Genomic DNA, 17355 nt, shown 5'->3' with positions numbered 1-17355 from the left:
AACATCAGACATTAATTCGCGACCTCACAGTACTGTAACTTGGTAATAATAAGTGATGCCTTACTGCCAACGAGTTATAACATATAGACCCTGACCATAAATAATGGAAAATTATAGAAATGGATAAGGAAAGGTTTAAATAAATAAAAATTGTAATATGATGTAGCAATTAATTTATTTATATAATTCTTAATTATCAACATTTATTTAGCAATCATTGATTTATGTCTGTTGATGGTTGAATAACAGCCATAGATCCATGTAAGTATTGATATACAACTAATTATACATCTTTGTTTTTAAGTATTAAGGTGTAATTTAAGACAGCTGGCTCTATAGTTTTTTTTTTTCATTTTGACAGAGAGACTGAACAGACACAAGTATTTACACAAGTTAAATCTACCAATCCTCAGAGCCAGATGCATGTGAGGATAAGCTTGGCCCCTATGGGGATCAAACCCACGACCTTGGCGTTATTAGCACCACGCTCTAACCAACTGAGCTAACCGGCCATGGATAGCCAATGGACTGACGTGCAAAAAAAAAAGAAAAAAAAGCTACATACAGAGTGATTGATTGTGCACTTTCACCCTCACACATTTAGTTTTAAATATGAGCAGGCCAGTCTGAATACACTTAGATATAACAAGTTGTTGTTATTTTTGCATCGGACATAAACAGATTGAGGTTGACAGTTAAGATATATTCTTGCTGACGTATCATAGACTTAGCAACTTCAGCTCAGCATTTCATCAGGCCAATGCATGTGTGTGGCTGTACATGCACAGAATAAGTATGGGCGTGACAGACTAGAGGTCAGCAGGAACACAGAAGAGTGATCGGGGTCGGTTCCCTTCTCACACACTCACACTTGTGCTGACTGACTTTGGCACGCAGCTCTGTCTTTAGGCCAACACATGCCTGGACAAGGGTTTGAGTCTACACGTGCCAAGGCATACTGTGACATTTCTATGTAAGGGTGGGCGCAATATTAATAAGTTACATCCATACAATACATTACTTGGATGAGAAATAAAGCCATATGGAATGAGCATTAAAGTAGGCTAAAACATAGATCAACAATTTCCATTTCCCTATAACAAGAAGCAGCCTTGAAATAGACTGAATCTGTCAGCCATGTGCCACTTCAAAACAATGCAAACCATGTCATGAAATAAATGAGTTCATGGGTCGCACAAACAGGCAACCAAAGGGCCTGGTCAACGTGGTTTCACAAGAAATATCCCTTCAAATGTCTGCCACTTCCTATTATCTCAAACTACATCGTGGATCAAATAGCTTCAAAGCAAAACAGTTGCATTTGTTTCATATTCTTCTTCAGAACAGGATGCAGAAGGGACTGGAAATTGAAAAAATATAAAAAAGACTTCTATTGAGTAACAATAATGAACAGATGGCAGCCAGATATATAAACCATATTAAACTAAAGGTTATACATTATTTAACATTTTTCATTTTGAGCCTTTTTGCCTTACTCTCCTGCTCAAGAAAAGGTGACATAAGCCGTTCCTGTAACTGTGCATGCATTTTTGATATAGAAATGGGCAAAGTTTGCTCATCCAGGTTAGTTTAGCTCAAATAATGGTGGTCAAGTAGCCTGGTGCTACCAGACCATCGTACTTCATTTCATTTGTACAGAAGGTCTGGCAGTGCTGTAATTGGCAAACGTTCACTCATGGAGGCGGGTGTCTGTTAAAGTTTAAAACTATTGGATCTGCCCAGTGCCACTCTGGATTAGCCAACCAATCGCATAACGTTTGGTCGTCACGTGTGTCATGAGCCGGCTTCTGGCAACTGAAACTGGAGCGCGACTTCGACGTCATCGTTCTCAGGCACTCGCTCTGTTCGCTGATTGGACCGGCTGTCGAATCTCCGGCAAAACTGGGAAATGGGCTGTACACCCAGACTGACTACTGAAGGGAAAATAAAATTTGGCCGGAAGTAGGCGGGCGGGCGGAGCCAGGTTAGTGGTCAAGGGGAGCAGCTCAAAAGATACACTTTAGAAAACATCACTAAAAATTCCTGTGTGCTTGTTGGGACTTGTTTATTTATCAAGTTGTGCTCTAAAGTATGTTTACACGTTTTGTCATTTTAAAATGATATACAGTACATACGTGACCGTCACAGGCACTTCCTAGTTCCCTTCGTATTTTGTTTTTAAATGACATAACGTGGTATTTAAGTCCCAACAAGCACACAGGAGTGTTTAGAGATGTTGTAAAGTTTACCTTTTGACATGCTCCCCTTGACTACCAGTGTTTGAGCTAAGCTAAGCTAACATCCCAACATATTTTCCCACTGAGCCGAGAGAACATTGATAATGAAAATCTGTAAAGCAATTTTAAATATCGAAACTGATGGAAAGATTGGCTTTGCACATTAAAGTGATGCAACCTAGTGGATTTAGTCATGCAACAGAAAGGAATGTTTGTGTACTCAAAGGCTTGAGTTACTGCAGCTCCTTTAATCTTCCAAAGCAAATGTTACCATTTTACATGTGGAGTAATAGATTCTGATCGTTTTTCTCTATTGCCAAGTTACCTGGTGGTCTAACATGGCTATAACTGCAGCAGTGACATGCTTCTTCATTCATTATGTTCTGCCCCATGTTAATTGTTAATGCCAGGCATTAAGGAAAAGGAAAAACATATTTTCATCATTAAGGCCAAATACAGTACAACTCTAGATTCATTATCTGTGATTGAACACAGCCTGCTCTGTGAAGACCAAACTGAAACAAAAACCTTGAATGAATGAAACAAAGGAATACTCAATTAGAAACAGCAAAATATTTATTCACCAGTCAAAACATTAACTTCAAAGTATGAGGTCTGAAATCCACACGGTGAAGCATGCACGCCAAGACTTATGGTACCTGACAACTTTGTTTCAAGGCAACCTTCAAGTACTTAAGCAGAATGGATGTACTGTACATACTAGGTTGTGTATTTCTCTTGTGTGGGAAGGGTTTGTTTGTTAGGTTAGCAATGAAAACATACTGACAGGGATGGCAAACATATGTCCTGTGAAATGAGACCGAATTCTATACATCAGGTGGGTTGCAGAGAGAAACAGAGGGAGAGAGAGAGAGAGAGAACAAAAATAATACAATACATCGTATCTGAAAGATGACAATTTTACATATGTGAATTAAAGGTGGAGTCCGCAATTATGGAGAATGATTGTCGTCAAAATATGTTTTTGTCAAAATCAGTAAATATCTCCTCTCCCTAGTGTGTGTGCACTGAAAGTAAAATAAATACAGTGTTTATACACATCCCAGGCTCTGCAAAGAGGCATGTTGCTAGACCCCTTTGTTTACATACCATTTGCTTACATACCAGTGTAAAGGGCCTAGGCTGTGTAACAACACTTATTTTGAAATATAAAGTGATTTTGACAACGAGCGTTCTCCAGAATCGCTGACTCCAACTTCAATAATAGAAGCCGTATTAGTCGATAAACATAAATAGGCAGGTCTTGGAGGGGAGCTTGCAGCATTCATGAAAGGTGATGGGTGTGTTTTCCGTACGTCTATATCAGTAAGTAGGAAGTGGGAGGAGTCAATCCAAACTTCAATTCTCCCTCTGAACCAGGCAAGCAGAAAAGGGTGGCAGTGGTTGTGTGTGGTGGTGGGTTATCAGTTCTCGAGGAAAGCCACGTAGTCGGTGAGTCGGGCCAACTGCTGCTCATTTGGAACCAGTGAGACTGGGGGAGGATCTGTCGGGAGAGAGAGAGAGAGAAATAGAGAGAGATAGAGTCAGAGGGGGTTTTCCTCATTGAGTCAAGGTGCTATCGATCTCCTCAAATCTCCCTGGCTTTAACACGGTGGCTGCAGCCCACGTGCTGTAACTCAGAGACTGAGCATGCCACAGGTTTCAAGTTAACAACACAGTCGACATCTGAGCTCTCTGCTTCCCTGACCTATTTAACAACACTATCAGCAGCGTCTCCCCCACCATGTGCCTGACTGTGAGACATTCAGCCTGGAGATCATTACAACACTTTTACATTACCAGACTGTTTTCCTGTGTGAGATTGTTCACCCAACAACCCAAATTACCAAGTGCTATAAAGTGCGGGTGGTGCTGTGGAGGGGGGGGCGGGGGGGGGGGGGGAGCAGGCATTTGAGGACGTATGGTTGAGTGGGTTAGCGTTTTTGTGCTGGACATGTGCAGAGCAGATGCGTCAGCAGTCGTGTCCAATGATTACAGAGACGAAGATAGACCGCGACCTACTCTCCTTGACTTTTTGCATACATCTGTTGGTTTATGTTACGAGATGAATCAATCCGTGATTCTCTGGGCTTGAGGACGTGATCATGTGATAAAATAAATAAATAAACAAATAAATATGGGAGCAGTGGAGGAAAAAAGGGAATGACGTGGTTTGGGAAATGTGGACAAAAGCCAAAGGAGACTAAGCAAATGAAAAAGTTCAAGAGATTCTAGGAAAAGTAAAGTCATCTGTCTTTCTTTGAGATTTAAAGGGCTCCTAAATCGCTACTCTCGACATTTTTGTGTGTCTATAAAAATCTCAGAAGACAAGTAGCAGGAAAGTGGGTGCAGGATTACTCCTGAAGAGAAAAGCATTTGAGCAACAACACAAGTGAGCTGTTGACGGATGCAAACTAAAAGAGCAGTACTGCCACCTACCTGGCTTTTTGGGCATCACCATCCTGGTAGCGGGGTCTGCCAGCCAGCCCTGGCTCACCACACCTTTTGGACAAGAGACAGAGGTGGGAAATACCCTCATCAGCAAATGTAGAAGTAGTTATGTCATGGAAATTAACTGCATTACACCTCTGTGGAAATGTTGCAATAACACAGCTGTTTTTTTAAGTCTGTGTCTTTGCTGAAGTCTGGTAAGTACATACAAAACTGTTGGGTTTAGTTCTGAAAATAATATAAGAAGGCCACATATACTAATTTTCAGGTTCAAAATTGTAGTTTGGGTTTCATGGTGTAGCTTAAAAACAAAACATTTAATATTTCTCACAGTGCCATTGCTAAATCTCCTCTTTTCCGCCTCTGTCTGTAATGCCTTGTTTCCACCGAGTAGAGCGGGTCGGGTCGGGTCGGAGCGGCTCAGAGCAGGACAGCTCACTTTTAAGAATCTCGGTGGCGTTTCCACCGCGGACTCTACCCTTACTGGTAGGGCGGGGTTTAGGCTGGACTGTGATAGCCGTCACCAGAATATTTGTCAAATTATCGAGCTGTGGAACAACTGTGGTCAAGCCATCGGTCTCTCGTTTTTGCTTGGTCAAACCAGCCGCTTCTTTATTTATTCCCCCCGTGTTGTTGTGAGCGTAAACGCACAGAGACGGCTCGGTGCAACTGATAAAGACAGTGAGCGAATAGCGCTGGCTGCGGCAGCTACGTGAAATCATAGCAGTGGGACACAGTGTAGCCAATTGATTAATTTAACCCATTGATGACTATAGCAATCTAGGATGCATGTCCTTAATGCCTGAGGGTTTTCTGAAAAAATAGTACGAATTGTCAAGTCTACCAAAACCTTAATATCTAAGCCTGTGTAGCACAAAGAAACATGAAATAAAATACATTTAAAAGTTAAGGTTCACAGGTTTTATTTAAACATGCTCCCTTAGCGCTTACACACCAACACATTTTTCTAAAAATCGTCAAAATTAGATGGGGGAGAAAAAAAAAGAATAAATAATATAAAAAATATTTAAAAATAATGTGCTAAATGAAGTTATAATCCTGCTTCCTTTTAGCATGGAGAGTAGTGACTGAGTGTGTAGTGGAGCAGCCGTCATCAATGGGTTAATGACGAGGAAAAACACCACACAATAAACAGTGCTGCGCTCACATTTTCGCCAAAACACAAGACTCTTTACTCTTGCCGAGGTGACTATACACGGTAATGATTCTTTCGACCAATAAACAGACGGCATGTGTAGCTCCGCCTTTTCGGCACTCTTTCAGGCGGCTGGTACCCCAACGGAGGAGTACCGAAAATAGGAGCGGCTTAGAGCGGTTAGGAGCGCTTATATCCGTACCCTACCCAACTTTTGGCAAATGAAAAGCCAAAATACCCGGACCAAACCGCTCCGACCCGCTCTACTCGGTGGAAACAAGGCATTACACTCCGTTTCAGACTCTTTAAGCCCCGCCCTCCAAAATGTCCAATCTGCTCTAATTGGCCTTGAATCTTACTGGAGGTTGTGCTAAGTAAGGTTTGAACACAAAAAAATCTTTCACTAATGATTTGCACGCCTTATCAAGTGGCGGTTGTGCTAAGTTAGGTTGATAAGGAGGGACGTGGCTTCTCCCCTTATGATGTCATAAGTGGAGACTGGTATCTGGTTTTGGACACAGGTTTTCAGAAAGTGGAGGTAGAGAAAAAGAGTCGGTAGTTCTTTTTTATACTTTGGGAGTCTGTAGACCCATATTAATGTTGAAAGAAACTATGAAAAAGTTAATTTTGCACAATAGGTGACCTTGTAAAAAAATGAATGTAGGTTATGTGAATTAAATCTTACCCTTTACTGCCTCTTCCACAGAGTATCCAACAAAGGCTGCAAAATCATCTGCTGCGATGGAAGTGTAAGCCTGGGCCACAAGACTGTATGCCCTTTGCCGTGTGCTCTCTGTGAAGGATGCATTAAGCAGAGACATTAATATCAGATAGGATAGCATGCTAAAACCGTGCTCTGGTTCTATTTTAAGTGCCTACAGTATATGGGCAACAGCAACTTGCTGAAGACCTTCAGACATGCTGATATGTCATTTTATCATGGCGTTTAAGAGTCATGTTTTGTGTAAATAAAGCTACTAATTAGCACTGTAACCATAACAAATAACAATAAATTAGGACTGACAGGTGGGTTTTTTGAAGCCAGAGGCAGTTTTTGAATAAAAAGTTCATTGCTATGATCATTAGAAAACACAGGTACAGTAAGTAGGTTTTGGTCAAATGTCTAATGAATGCTGAAGGCCTGAATTTGTCATTTCATGCTTTTCCTTTCTCTTCATCTTAACATCTGGCTTGGGCAATTATGTGTATTTGCATTTAGGAAGTTGATCTCTCCAACAACCCTATATCTACACCAAACTAGCACACAGTCACATACGACTTAGCAACTGACATGAGTTGGTTTGGGATTCAAACAAAATCAAGCTATTCTGAACACAAACTCTTGGTTTCCCTTCGATTGCTTTTTGAATCTGGGTTTCTTTAAAATCTAAATCATGCATTTTGTTGTTAGAGAACTTTTTAATCGTGTGATAAACTCCTGATGAGAAATAATAAATTAAATGAAGGTGTTCCATCTTCAAGAATACTTATTGGACCTTGGTTAATGAATCATGCTTGAAATAATTCAAAGCTATATTTACTGTGCAGCGCTTACACTACAAAACAACTGACACCTTTATCAGCAGGCACCAATTTAGGCTTCCATTCCGTCAGAGCTGTCCCAGTTATCGGGCCTGACTTGACATGGCGCTGCAGTTTTGTAGGAGATAACTTTAGGGGTGACAGAGGGCCTCACAGCAGCATGGAACAACGGACACTGGCATGTCTTTGCTGCTGCTCCCGAAAGCTATCACGTAAAGGCCTTTAGGGGTTGTGGCCTTTGGTGTTTTATAGCCTAGCAACGGCGGCGTGTGTGTAACAACAGTCAGCCCCCAATCTGTTGCTGCAGCTTGGGGCAGTAACAATAATAAGTGGGATGAGTAAAGACAGCTGTGAGGGGAAGGCTGGAGCTTTGTCAAGAGCTCTTTCTCATTCTCCTGTCCTCTCCACGTTACTATGCTCGTCTAAAAACAGGTGGAGGGACAGACTTTATATATAATAACGACTTTGAAAAATGTCAAGTTGAAATGTATGTCTCAGTTGTGTTTGAGGGTACTTTCATGGCTTGTAATACAGTGGAGGAATATCTGCAGTCCAGTTTGAGACCTTTTAAAGCAGACTATTTGAAAAGTGTGGTTACAGATAAATGGGATCTAAGTCATATTGTATTTAGTTAATGTGGTGTAGACCTGTAAAGAATACAGGAACTGAAAAATGACAACGGTACCAGCGATAATTTTGGGTCATTACAGAACAAAAAAAATATTTCACTAATGATTGTATGCACTTGTGGGCTGATTTCATTTGGGTCTAATCTACTTTAGTAGAATTTATTTTATTCATTTATACGTATACTCCATTAAAAAAACACATTGGAAGTGCTTTTTTCTTTTTTCAAATACAAGCCTATGATATGACATATGTCCTATGATAGACTTGATAGGTTTTCTAAGGTTTTCTAATAATTTTCAGTATCGAAAAGTATCAAAAAGTCCTATTGCTACGAGTCTCGGAACAAATATGTTGGTATTGTGACAACACTTACATGGTGTCTCATCAATCAAAAATTACTGAGGTGGAAATCGACCTAGTTTTTGATCCCACCTCTCTACTCCGCATCAAACGCCCATCTGTTAAAAGTGAACAAATATAACACCTCATAAAACTGTTTTGTGTTGGATACATTTTCTTGCAGCAAACGGTCCAAACACAGCGTCTCTTTCCAAGGGGTTTTTCTGTAACTCAGTCCCCAGGCAGACATGTATTTTTACCATGGCCTTTTGACCGTTAGGTGATGACTCTTGTAGCAACTGGACCATTCTTTCTTAGTATGGTCTTCTGACACTCCAGAGTTAGGTTAAGAGCTGCTGAGTAAGTCGTCCATGCGTGAGAGGATAGGAGTTTTACTGAGGAGAAACAGGACCTGGCCTGTCCTTCCCCAACGGTCTATTCCAGGGTGGCTATCATTTCTCACCCTCTCACGTCTTAAAAATAGCCCCTACTTTTCACCGGCAAAGGCAAAGCGTACAGGACATGGCAAGGGCTTTTATTTTTAAATACAGCCTATTGCCAAGTAAGAGCTGTATGAAACAGGGAAATGTTCTGATGGAAACAGCATAATAATGCCAAAATAATACTGTGGTTTTCTTTCTTTGTATACTTCCTTTACCTAAACCTTATGATTGAGTTTAGAAATAAATCAAAAAGATGTTTAACTTCATGCAGCTTTATTCCACGATCCATAGAAAAACAGATGAGGTGATCCCAAGCAGATCAGCTGATCACCAATTCAACACAAACATGAACAATGTGAGAGAAATACAAATAACTATTTTCACGAGTTATGAGGGAAAAAGATGTTTCATCAATCTTCCTACTTTCTATATGTTACATTCATAAAGATCTAGTTGTTCATTTAACTCACATAAAAGTACAAAAGTATAAAAAGAAGTTATGAAAAGGTACAAACAACATTAAAATTGAATATTGCACTGAAAGTGAGGGCAAGACATTTAGCCCACATCCAAACTAACCTTATAGTTCTTTCAACATTAAATGCAGAGTCCCTGCCATAAACACTTTTCAAGAAAATAAAACTTCAAAAGCACAAATTACATTATTTCCTATAAGTCCATCAGCACCTACAATTTAATTATTCCTCCTCCTCCTCCTCCTCCTCCTCCTCCTCCTCTGCATCCTCAAATTCTTCTTCATCAACCAATCCAAAATCCATTTTTGCCAGGACTGCTTCAACGTGATCTGTTGACAATGTGAAGTGGTCCATCTTCTCAAATCCTGGTTCTGGCCTCTCTTCGCCCAGTGAACATTTGGCTGCGTCTTTGGTCTGGTTGATAAGCCCCTTGGAGGCTAACAGAAACTCAGCAGCTCCTCCCTGCTCCAGTGCCCTCACAGCCGTATCGGTGAGCTCTGAACTGGACTGCAGTCTTTCCCCGTAGCGTTGAGCCAGTGCCCGCAGAGCTGCCACCTTTTCATCTTGCTCTTTACCAATCTGCTCCAGCAGTATGGTCTTGCGATCTTCCAGGACAGCATATAGTAGGTCAAAGCGTTCGGCTAGCCCTTGCTTAGCACACTGAGAATTCTCCTGTACAACACGGCAGGCGTCTTCCATCTGGTTGAGCAGGGCCTGCAGGCGGCCATTGCTGGACACAAGGGTATCGATAGCATTACTCAGTTCAGTCTTCTGGGCCTGGTAAACACTTGCTAAAGGTGCCACTTCACAGTCCTTATGCTGGCCAAACACTTTGCACATGGAGCAGGTGGGTACCTGGCAGGTCACACAGTAGATGTTGATTTTCTCATCCTCGTGTTCTTGACACAGCGGTTCTTTGGATTCTTTGGGCTTCAGGGTGGGTTCTGTGTCAGTGGTGGTGTTGTTACCCTCTTGCTGCTGCTTGTAGATGTCAATAATATTTTCAACTAGCAGGTTGCGTTGGAGCCCATGCACACCGTGGCGGTCAAGGACAACCTCAAACCGGCAAGTAGGACAGCGGAAGACGCCGCCAGAAAAGCGGTACGGGTTGCGTGAGTCGTAGAGGTCACTGGCACAACCACGGCACAGGTTGTGCTGGCAGGGCAGGATGACCACAGGTTTGGTGAACATTTCCAGGCAGATGGGGCAGCTCAGCTGCTTCTCAAGGCTATCCATGGGGCTTGGAGGACGAACCATAGATCCTGTCCTCTGAACATCCATTATGCAAAGTCTCTCGCTGCAGTTAGACCAGTAAGTTTCACAAGAAAAAACTAAAAGTGTTTTCTCTTTCTGTTGGTTTCAGAAATTATTAAAATAAAAGGGCAGATTCTGTAATTCTGTCCTTGGAGTGTGCCGTTGCTTTTGAAATGCTGTTATCTATTCTGGCTCACTGCTAGTAGCACGGCCCTTTATACCAGCCCCCCACAGCTGGTGACATCCGATCCTTTCCACCAAACAGAGCATACATTCCTGCCTGCTTGCTGCCTTGGGATCCTTTCACAGAAATGGACCCCTCCTACCTAGTGCTGCATGTGTCACATGTCCCAGTGGGCACTCCGTCCCCTCTAACAGTGACACAAGTTGTGGACTGACAAGAGACAACCAAGGTCCATGTGAGCTCAAATGTATTGGTAAACAAGTAAATGTCAACATCCTGTGACACCTGTGTTGGTTTGATAATTAAATCACCTTTAAATATGTTGTCAATAACATAGTTTGCTATTCATATACCTTGATTTATTTACACAAAAAAAAACCTATTGTGGTATATTTCATATATTATATAGTTTCCATATTAATGTCTAAATTCAAATCAACCAACGATATTGATATATAGTAAATTGTCATTTTGTTGATGCCTTAACAAGTCAAAATGGTTAAGTCGTTTTGTAAATTAAAGTCACCATCTGCTGGTAAATGCTTTTCAAATATGAAGATGTACTTTTTTTCTTATAATTGAATACCTTTGCGAATCCCTTTTTGTGTTATTGTTGCAATGTTTATGCCTAATGTTAATGAAAAGTGTATGGCCAACGAGTATGGTACTTGCAGGTTGCATTGAGATATAGTGGTTAATCAGATGTATCGTAAAATGTTATTGTAAAAAGATGATAGTCTTAGACAAGTTAGTCAACACATTCACCACATCCATTGAAAAGATCATCAATCGTTACCTAAGCGTGTTGTGACATACAGTACGTCAGCATCCATGGCAGATCAACACACAGAAGAGTAAACATGAGGGAACAGCTATTCTTAAACTCTTGCACAAGGGATGCACTCTTGCATCATATGAAGTAGATGCCCCAAGAGTTAAGCAAAAGGACATTAATTTTAACAAGGATGTATCTTAAAATTATTAATTTGATGTAAGAAGATATGTGAATTCAAGACAGCAAACATATCTAAATATTGGATTACCTTATGACAGTATAAGCATCATTATGGTGAGTATGTAAAATTATTATTATGAAAGCATTGCGTTGTGTGATATAGCCCTCATCATAACAACCATGTCACACTGCTGGAAATGAAAAGGAATTATAAGCAGTCAAATCCGGACCTGTGTTTCCCACAAATAGGCTCTACTTGGGCGGCCCGTCCATTTAGATAGATGTAGGCTACCCTTCATTTGTCAAATAAAGAACTTGTCAAAAAAGGCAGCGCTATTAAGATCCTTGCGCGTCACTGACAGCCTCTGAATAACGTCACGTTACATGGTGATATTTTCAAGTGCTGTTGGTTAAAATGACAATTTGGCGGAGATAGCTTACCTTGATTAGCTCAATGTGATCTTGTGAAAAGTAGTGTTAGGTGATAAACTAAAACAAAATCTACAGCTGCTGCCGAAGTAGTAAATAGAAGAAAAATATATATAAAACGGCCAACGCAATTACACAAAGGTAATACTGTTTACAATCAAAAAATTGAATACCGCCCAACTGTATAGTCTGGTTTGTTTAAAAGGCTACGTAGGTATCCTTTCTAAATTATGTAACGTCATTGACTTGTTTATCAACATAAGTTCATAACCTTTGTTTGACTAATTTATTGCTGTACCCGCCCATCACACGCTGCGCCGTCACAATCTGGGCCACCACCTGACCAACGCAAGTACATTCTTAACCTGTGGGAAACACTGCGGACCCTTTATTTTCCAACATGTTTTTTCCACCTGTGTTTTGCATAATAGCTAAAGTTTGTCCCCCCTGCTAATTTAAATTCTAAATCATGCAGGGAAAATGTTAATATTTAATTCACTTCAATGTCCCTTTGCTAAGGTTTCCCCAGAGCCAAATATGTAAGGCACATCTTATTTAAAGTGTTTTCAAAACCTAAAAAGCTGAATGACATGTGAAGTTATGAATGCGACAGGTTAGATAAGACTTGACTTGTGGCCTTACCCCTAAGGGACTCCATGACTGGAAGGATATTCTCTGACCATTGGTAAGCTGCGATTGCAGTGTAGATCCCTGGAAAGTCCCGCTGCCAAATGTGTTGGCCAACGGCCCAAATGGCTGCTAATTCAGGATTTGCCTGTATACAAGTGGAAAAGCATTTCCAAATTGTTCAGTATGCAACAGTTGACAAGGTTGGGTTCATCATACGTATGTGAAAATCAGTCACACCCAAATATTTACAGTAGGATATTGAATCAGTTATCACAGTAGTCAATTTTGTAACTGGTTATTTTGTCCATATGGTGCCTTATTTTAAACCCAAAACCATATTGAGTTTATGAGGCTTTTTTTTAGAAATACAATCTGAGAACCTCAGCCTTCAGCTGAGCATCTGAGTTATGATCTTGGAAATCATTTTATTCCACACCCATCTCACTGTACAGTTAATGCCTAAACAAAACAAAGGCAACCCTGGTTGACGTCTGAACTGTTGTCCTGTGTGAAGCCAAATTATGTTATGGATTTGAATTGCCATTGTTTATGCATTCAGACAAGTTAGACAACTAGAGCTTACTAGAGTTGGTGTGATAAACCAGCGGTGATTAAACTAAAAAAGAGAAGTAATAGAGGGACCAGCTGATTCAAATCATCAACTCTTTATAAACTCCTGATCCTGAAATCATTTAAATTAGCTGTTGAAGCCGGTGGGAGTGGTATAAAATGTGCAGGACAAGTGGCACTGCAGGAGAGGAGAAGAAAACACCTCTCTTCTATACAATAAGCTACATGACTAGTGCAAAGCTTTGTTTACAGCATGAATGAAACCACTTTTTCACAGCAGGGTGCTTAATACACAACAGAAACAAACAGGACGCGTACTGACACACGATGAGGAAGAATGTTCGGGCCAGTATGATACGCGTGCAAAGCATAGCTTGCAAACTGTGGCTAACTCACCGGGAACACAAAATACTTTCACATCTGTGATTTCAGCAAAGCAGGAGGGGTTCAAGGTGGTTTAAGGTTTCAGAAGTGGCAATGGTGTCTTTTTGGCAGGTTTATTTTTAGCACGCGTGCCAAACGTGACCCTGGGGGCTGAGCAAATTGACAACTCACCTTTCACCTGGAAGGTCGAGACTGTGATTCATTTTTCGATAGATTTTTGACTTAGAATGGAGATCATATCAGCCCTAGTCAATACCATATGAAGCAGAATAAGCAGGAGGAATGGTTTTCAGTAGTAATTCTTTCAGTGTCTACATGTCTTAACATAATGCTTACCGTTTTTATTGCTTGGGGAATCCGTTTCCAGAGATACCTGCCGTTATTCCTGTTGGATCCACAGAAGACAATATACAGAATAAAGTTGTAAGTGCAGGCAGTCATAGTCATAACACAGGGTAAGTATTGATACAACAAAAGGTACCTTCTGTTGTTTGCCACACATTTTTTTTTTTTTTTTACAATTCCAGGAATTTTTTTTTCACATTTACAGTTTTTTTCGATCGCTAAACCACAGTGGGCACAACTGTAGCTCAATGTGCAAAACCTTAACTACAGTCTGCACTACCAACAGTCATTGGAGCTGAACAGTTCACTTCACCTGCAAAACAGGTTCAGTGCAGCAAACACTATGAACCAGCCTCATTGAGATAACACACACTGTCACTCAGAACCTGCTCAGAATATAAACACTAGCATCAAACCCCAATACACAAATTACAAACTTTTAATCTTTGCAGTTTGAATAATATGAGTTATTTCACACAAATTAAATAATATTTTCTTTGATGAAAGGGTGAAATTCTTTCACATGAAATTGTTTATTTTATAACATACCATTTTTTTTAGGAAAACAAAAAGAAATTAAAATCAGAAGTTTGCTTCAATAGATACACATTTTGTATACTTTATTGAAAACATTTCCAAATGTAGTATTTATCTGTGTAAATATTCTAAAATTGTAATATAGAAATCAATTCCTGTAATGTTGTCATTTACTGTAAGGATGCAACTCTAAGCTGTTTGTTTGCTGGAAAATTTGTATTACAGATGCAACTTTAGATTTTTGCAGATTGGGTTGCACTCTCAACCCTGCCTCTCTCAATGAGAGACCATGATTCACAACAGGGTCTATCAGTGTTGCCCTTACTGTATTTCATCAGACATTACAGCTCTATGTCTTCTAGGTCTTCCTCCACACATCCACACTCTCACTGCCACTCTTCTACCTCCAACAACCTGTCTTCCTGGGTCCATTTCCAAAAAATATATATATTTTTGAGCTTTCCCTTTATACTGTATATATGTTCACTAACAAGTCTAAACAAGACATCTTAGTGTTTGAGTTGAAATTGCAATCCGCAGTGTTTGAAAGGGATTCATTCTGTTTTGAATGTGTGGTTTATAGTTGTGGCAGCAGTGTGTTAGCATTTGAAAAAAGTGGTGGAAATCCACAGTGTTGTGCAGGCTGTGGTTAAGCCATGAGATAGGTGTGTAGAGTTTTGAACGTTGTGTATAAGCAATGAAAAACGAGCTACAGTTTGGTCCGAATGAACCGCTGCTCTGCATACTGTCGTTAGAGTTTTGCACTTGTCGTTCCAGTTGTGCCCACTGTGGTTTAGCAATCGTAAAAAACTATAAGTAAGCAGATGGATTGAGGTGTTATTGAGTGGCATTGAGATACTAATGTTACATTAAAAGAAAGGAAGTCTGGCTGTATATGACAGCTGCAGTAACCAAGATAGTACTTTGATACGGCTAATTATGACAAGTAAAGTTGTCTTTTTAAATAACTTGACCTTTGGCGTTATGCACTGTGATATGTGCTTAAACAAACCTCAGAAGCCAAAAAAGTAAAGGGGCTTTCCTACAGTCATTTTGCAATTAGGGGCGCTTTTTTTTGCATTGAATTTAAGGACTTCAAAATTAAAAGGAATATGCAAAATAAGAGTTGTCCAATGTCGATGAAGGAAAAACTTGATTCTGCAAATCAGTCCATGTCACCCACCCACCCTAATAAAATACCCTATATTTAGAAAGAGAGAAAGACTCAGCCACTGCAGACAGACTCAGAGTTGACTTACATATCATTATGAAGTAAATAGAGTGCCAGCAGCTGAGCGTAGACTTGAGGTGTTGCAATGCCCCCTGGAGCCTGGGGAAAAGAAATGCATGTGTGATGTTAAAGCTAAGAATGAGCAGATAATGGAGTAAATTAAGCTAATGTTACTTCCCTAAACAATCCATGGTGTATATTTTAAAAATGATACACTATCAGACATTAGCTACAGACTGACAGACCAGGAACAAAGTCTGAAAGTTAAGTTAGAAATTGCCTTAGCATCTGCTAACCTTTTAGCATCGGTCCTAACTTCACAATTTCAGCTCCTACATGAAGAAGGTAAATGTAAGGTAGTATAAGATTGCCTAACGCCACACAGTTAACCTTGCCGCCATAACACAATGTTTTAGTATTAGCTGTACTATGTTTAACAACATAACCGAGGGATTTCTGGGTAACTAAAACAGCAAACTAGCTATCTACTACAAGCTAACAGCAGAAGCACTGAGTAAGAACAAGTCTGACACTTCCTCATGCTAAATAATGACACTGGGAAATACACGAGTTAAGCGTTACACAGTGACACAGTAAAATTAGCGTTCGAGTAGTGAAAACAGACTAGCTTCTAGGCGTAACGTTAGCCTAAACTGGTGATGAGCTAGCTGTCTGGCAGTCAGAAACGCTGCTACCAAGGCTCCACAGACAAAGCCTGAAGACAGCATTAAGTGACGGCACATTTTGTATACATTTCGCAATTCAGTGCTTACCTCGAGCTCTTGAGCTTCGCATTGCTCTAATAATTTGTCCGAGTTTTCCTCCATAATCACAGCAGTAGGCATGTTGATCTTGATGCCTGGCTGTTGAACCGGATACTTCTTCTGCTGTCTAACTACAGTAGATAGCTAGCACATCTCGGCCGCTGCTGCCCCCACCTGGATGAAGCTCAAACTACAATAACTGTCACCCATCACCTCGAACATCTTATGTAGGCTTTATGATTGTAGTGCAATAACATACTAAAACATTTAAATGAACACATGCATCGTTTAGTTTGGCCAATTAGGCTACCAATAGTTAGTCCAACAACGAAATTAAGAAAATCCCTACAGTGGAATATTTATTTGTTTACTTGCATTGCATTCATTTCCTGCCGTATATTTCCGCCACTTAGAATTTTAATTTCCGACTGGAACCTTCGAGGGAACACTCCAGGTGTATCAGGCTTACTGGCTTGAGGAAAGCCACTAAGTGAGGAGTAATTATTTCTAGCAGAAATATTTCAAAGTTCCTGGTAGCACCTTTAAATTATTAATAAAGTATTATTCAATTATTAATATATTCAAGATTAGTATAATTTTGAATGGTTTCCTATGAATTAATACAAAAATATAAATGTCAGTTTCTCTTTCTTAGGGCTCTCACTTACTTTTGCCTAATGGTATAATAGCTCTGGCTGGCAGAAAAATCTATGCATATTCCAAACCAAGAGAAGATGATATTGCCTGATGGAGGGCAGTAAACACTGCTCTTCAGCCTGGTTTTGTAGTTATAGCTTT

At 40.2% G+C, this 17355-nt stretch overlaps 2 protein-coding genes across 2 annotated transcripts; both read right to left on the bottom strand.

The window, feature by feature from the left end:
* Positions 1 to 2795: 2795 nt before the first annotated feature.
* Positions 2796 to 16670, bottom strand: cops8 (COP9 signalosome subunit 8). Its single transcript, XM_080038242.1, has 7 exons — positions 16567 to 16670; positions 15822 to 15892; positions 14017 to 14065; positions 12739 to 12871; positions 6530 to 6637; positions 4677 to 4739; positions 2796 to 3741 (listed from the first exon to the last, which is right to left on the bottom strand). The coding sequence occupies exons 1-7, from the start codon at positions 16636 to 16638 to the stop codon at positions 3662 to 3664; spliced, it is 576 nt and encodes a 191-aa protein (XP_079894368.1). The 5' UTR covers positions 16639 to 16670; the 3' UTR covers positions 2796 to 3661.
* On the bottom strand, positions 9481 to 10759 carry trim63b (tripartite motif containing 63b). The gene has a single exon (XM_080038241.1). The coding sequence runs from the start codon at positions 10553 to 10555 to the stop codon at positions 9497 to 9499; it is 1059 nt and encodes a 352-aa protein (XP_079894367.1). The 5' UTR covers positions 10556 to 10759; the 3' UTR covers positions 9481 to 9496.
* Positions 16671 to 17355: the final 685 nt, after the last annotated feature.

The sequence above is a fragment of the Ammodytes marinus genome (assembly GCF_949987685.1).
Source record: "Ammodytes marinus genome assembly, chromosome: 12".
NCBI classification, from domain to species: Eukaryota; Metazoa; Chordata; class Actinopteri; order Uranoscopiformes; family Ammodytidae; genus Ammodytes; species Ammodytes marinus.
Note: the sequence above shows the minus strand (reverse complement) of the source record. Positions and strands in the feature narration are given on the sequence as shown.

Coding starts and splice junctions, on each gene's coding strand:
- cops8 (XM_080038242.1), bottom strand. CDS start 16,638: ATGCCTACTGCTGTGATTATGGAGGAAAACTCGGACAAATTATTAGAG. Junction 15,893..16,566: donor GCGAAGCTCAAGAGCTCGAG/GTAAGCACTGAA, acceptor TCTTTTCCCCAG/GCTCCAGGGGGCATTGCAAC. Junction 12,872..14,016: donor TTCCCCAAGCAATAAAAACG/GTAAGCATTATG, acceptor ACTTGTATACAG/GCAAATCCTGAATTAGCAGC.
- trim63b (XM_080038241.1), bottom strand. CDS start 10,555: ATGGATGTTCAGAGGACAGGATCTATGGTTCGTCCTCCAAGCCCCATG.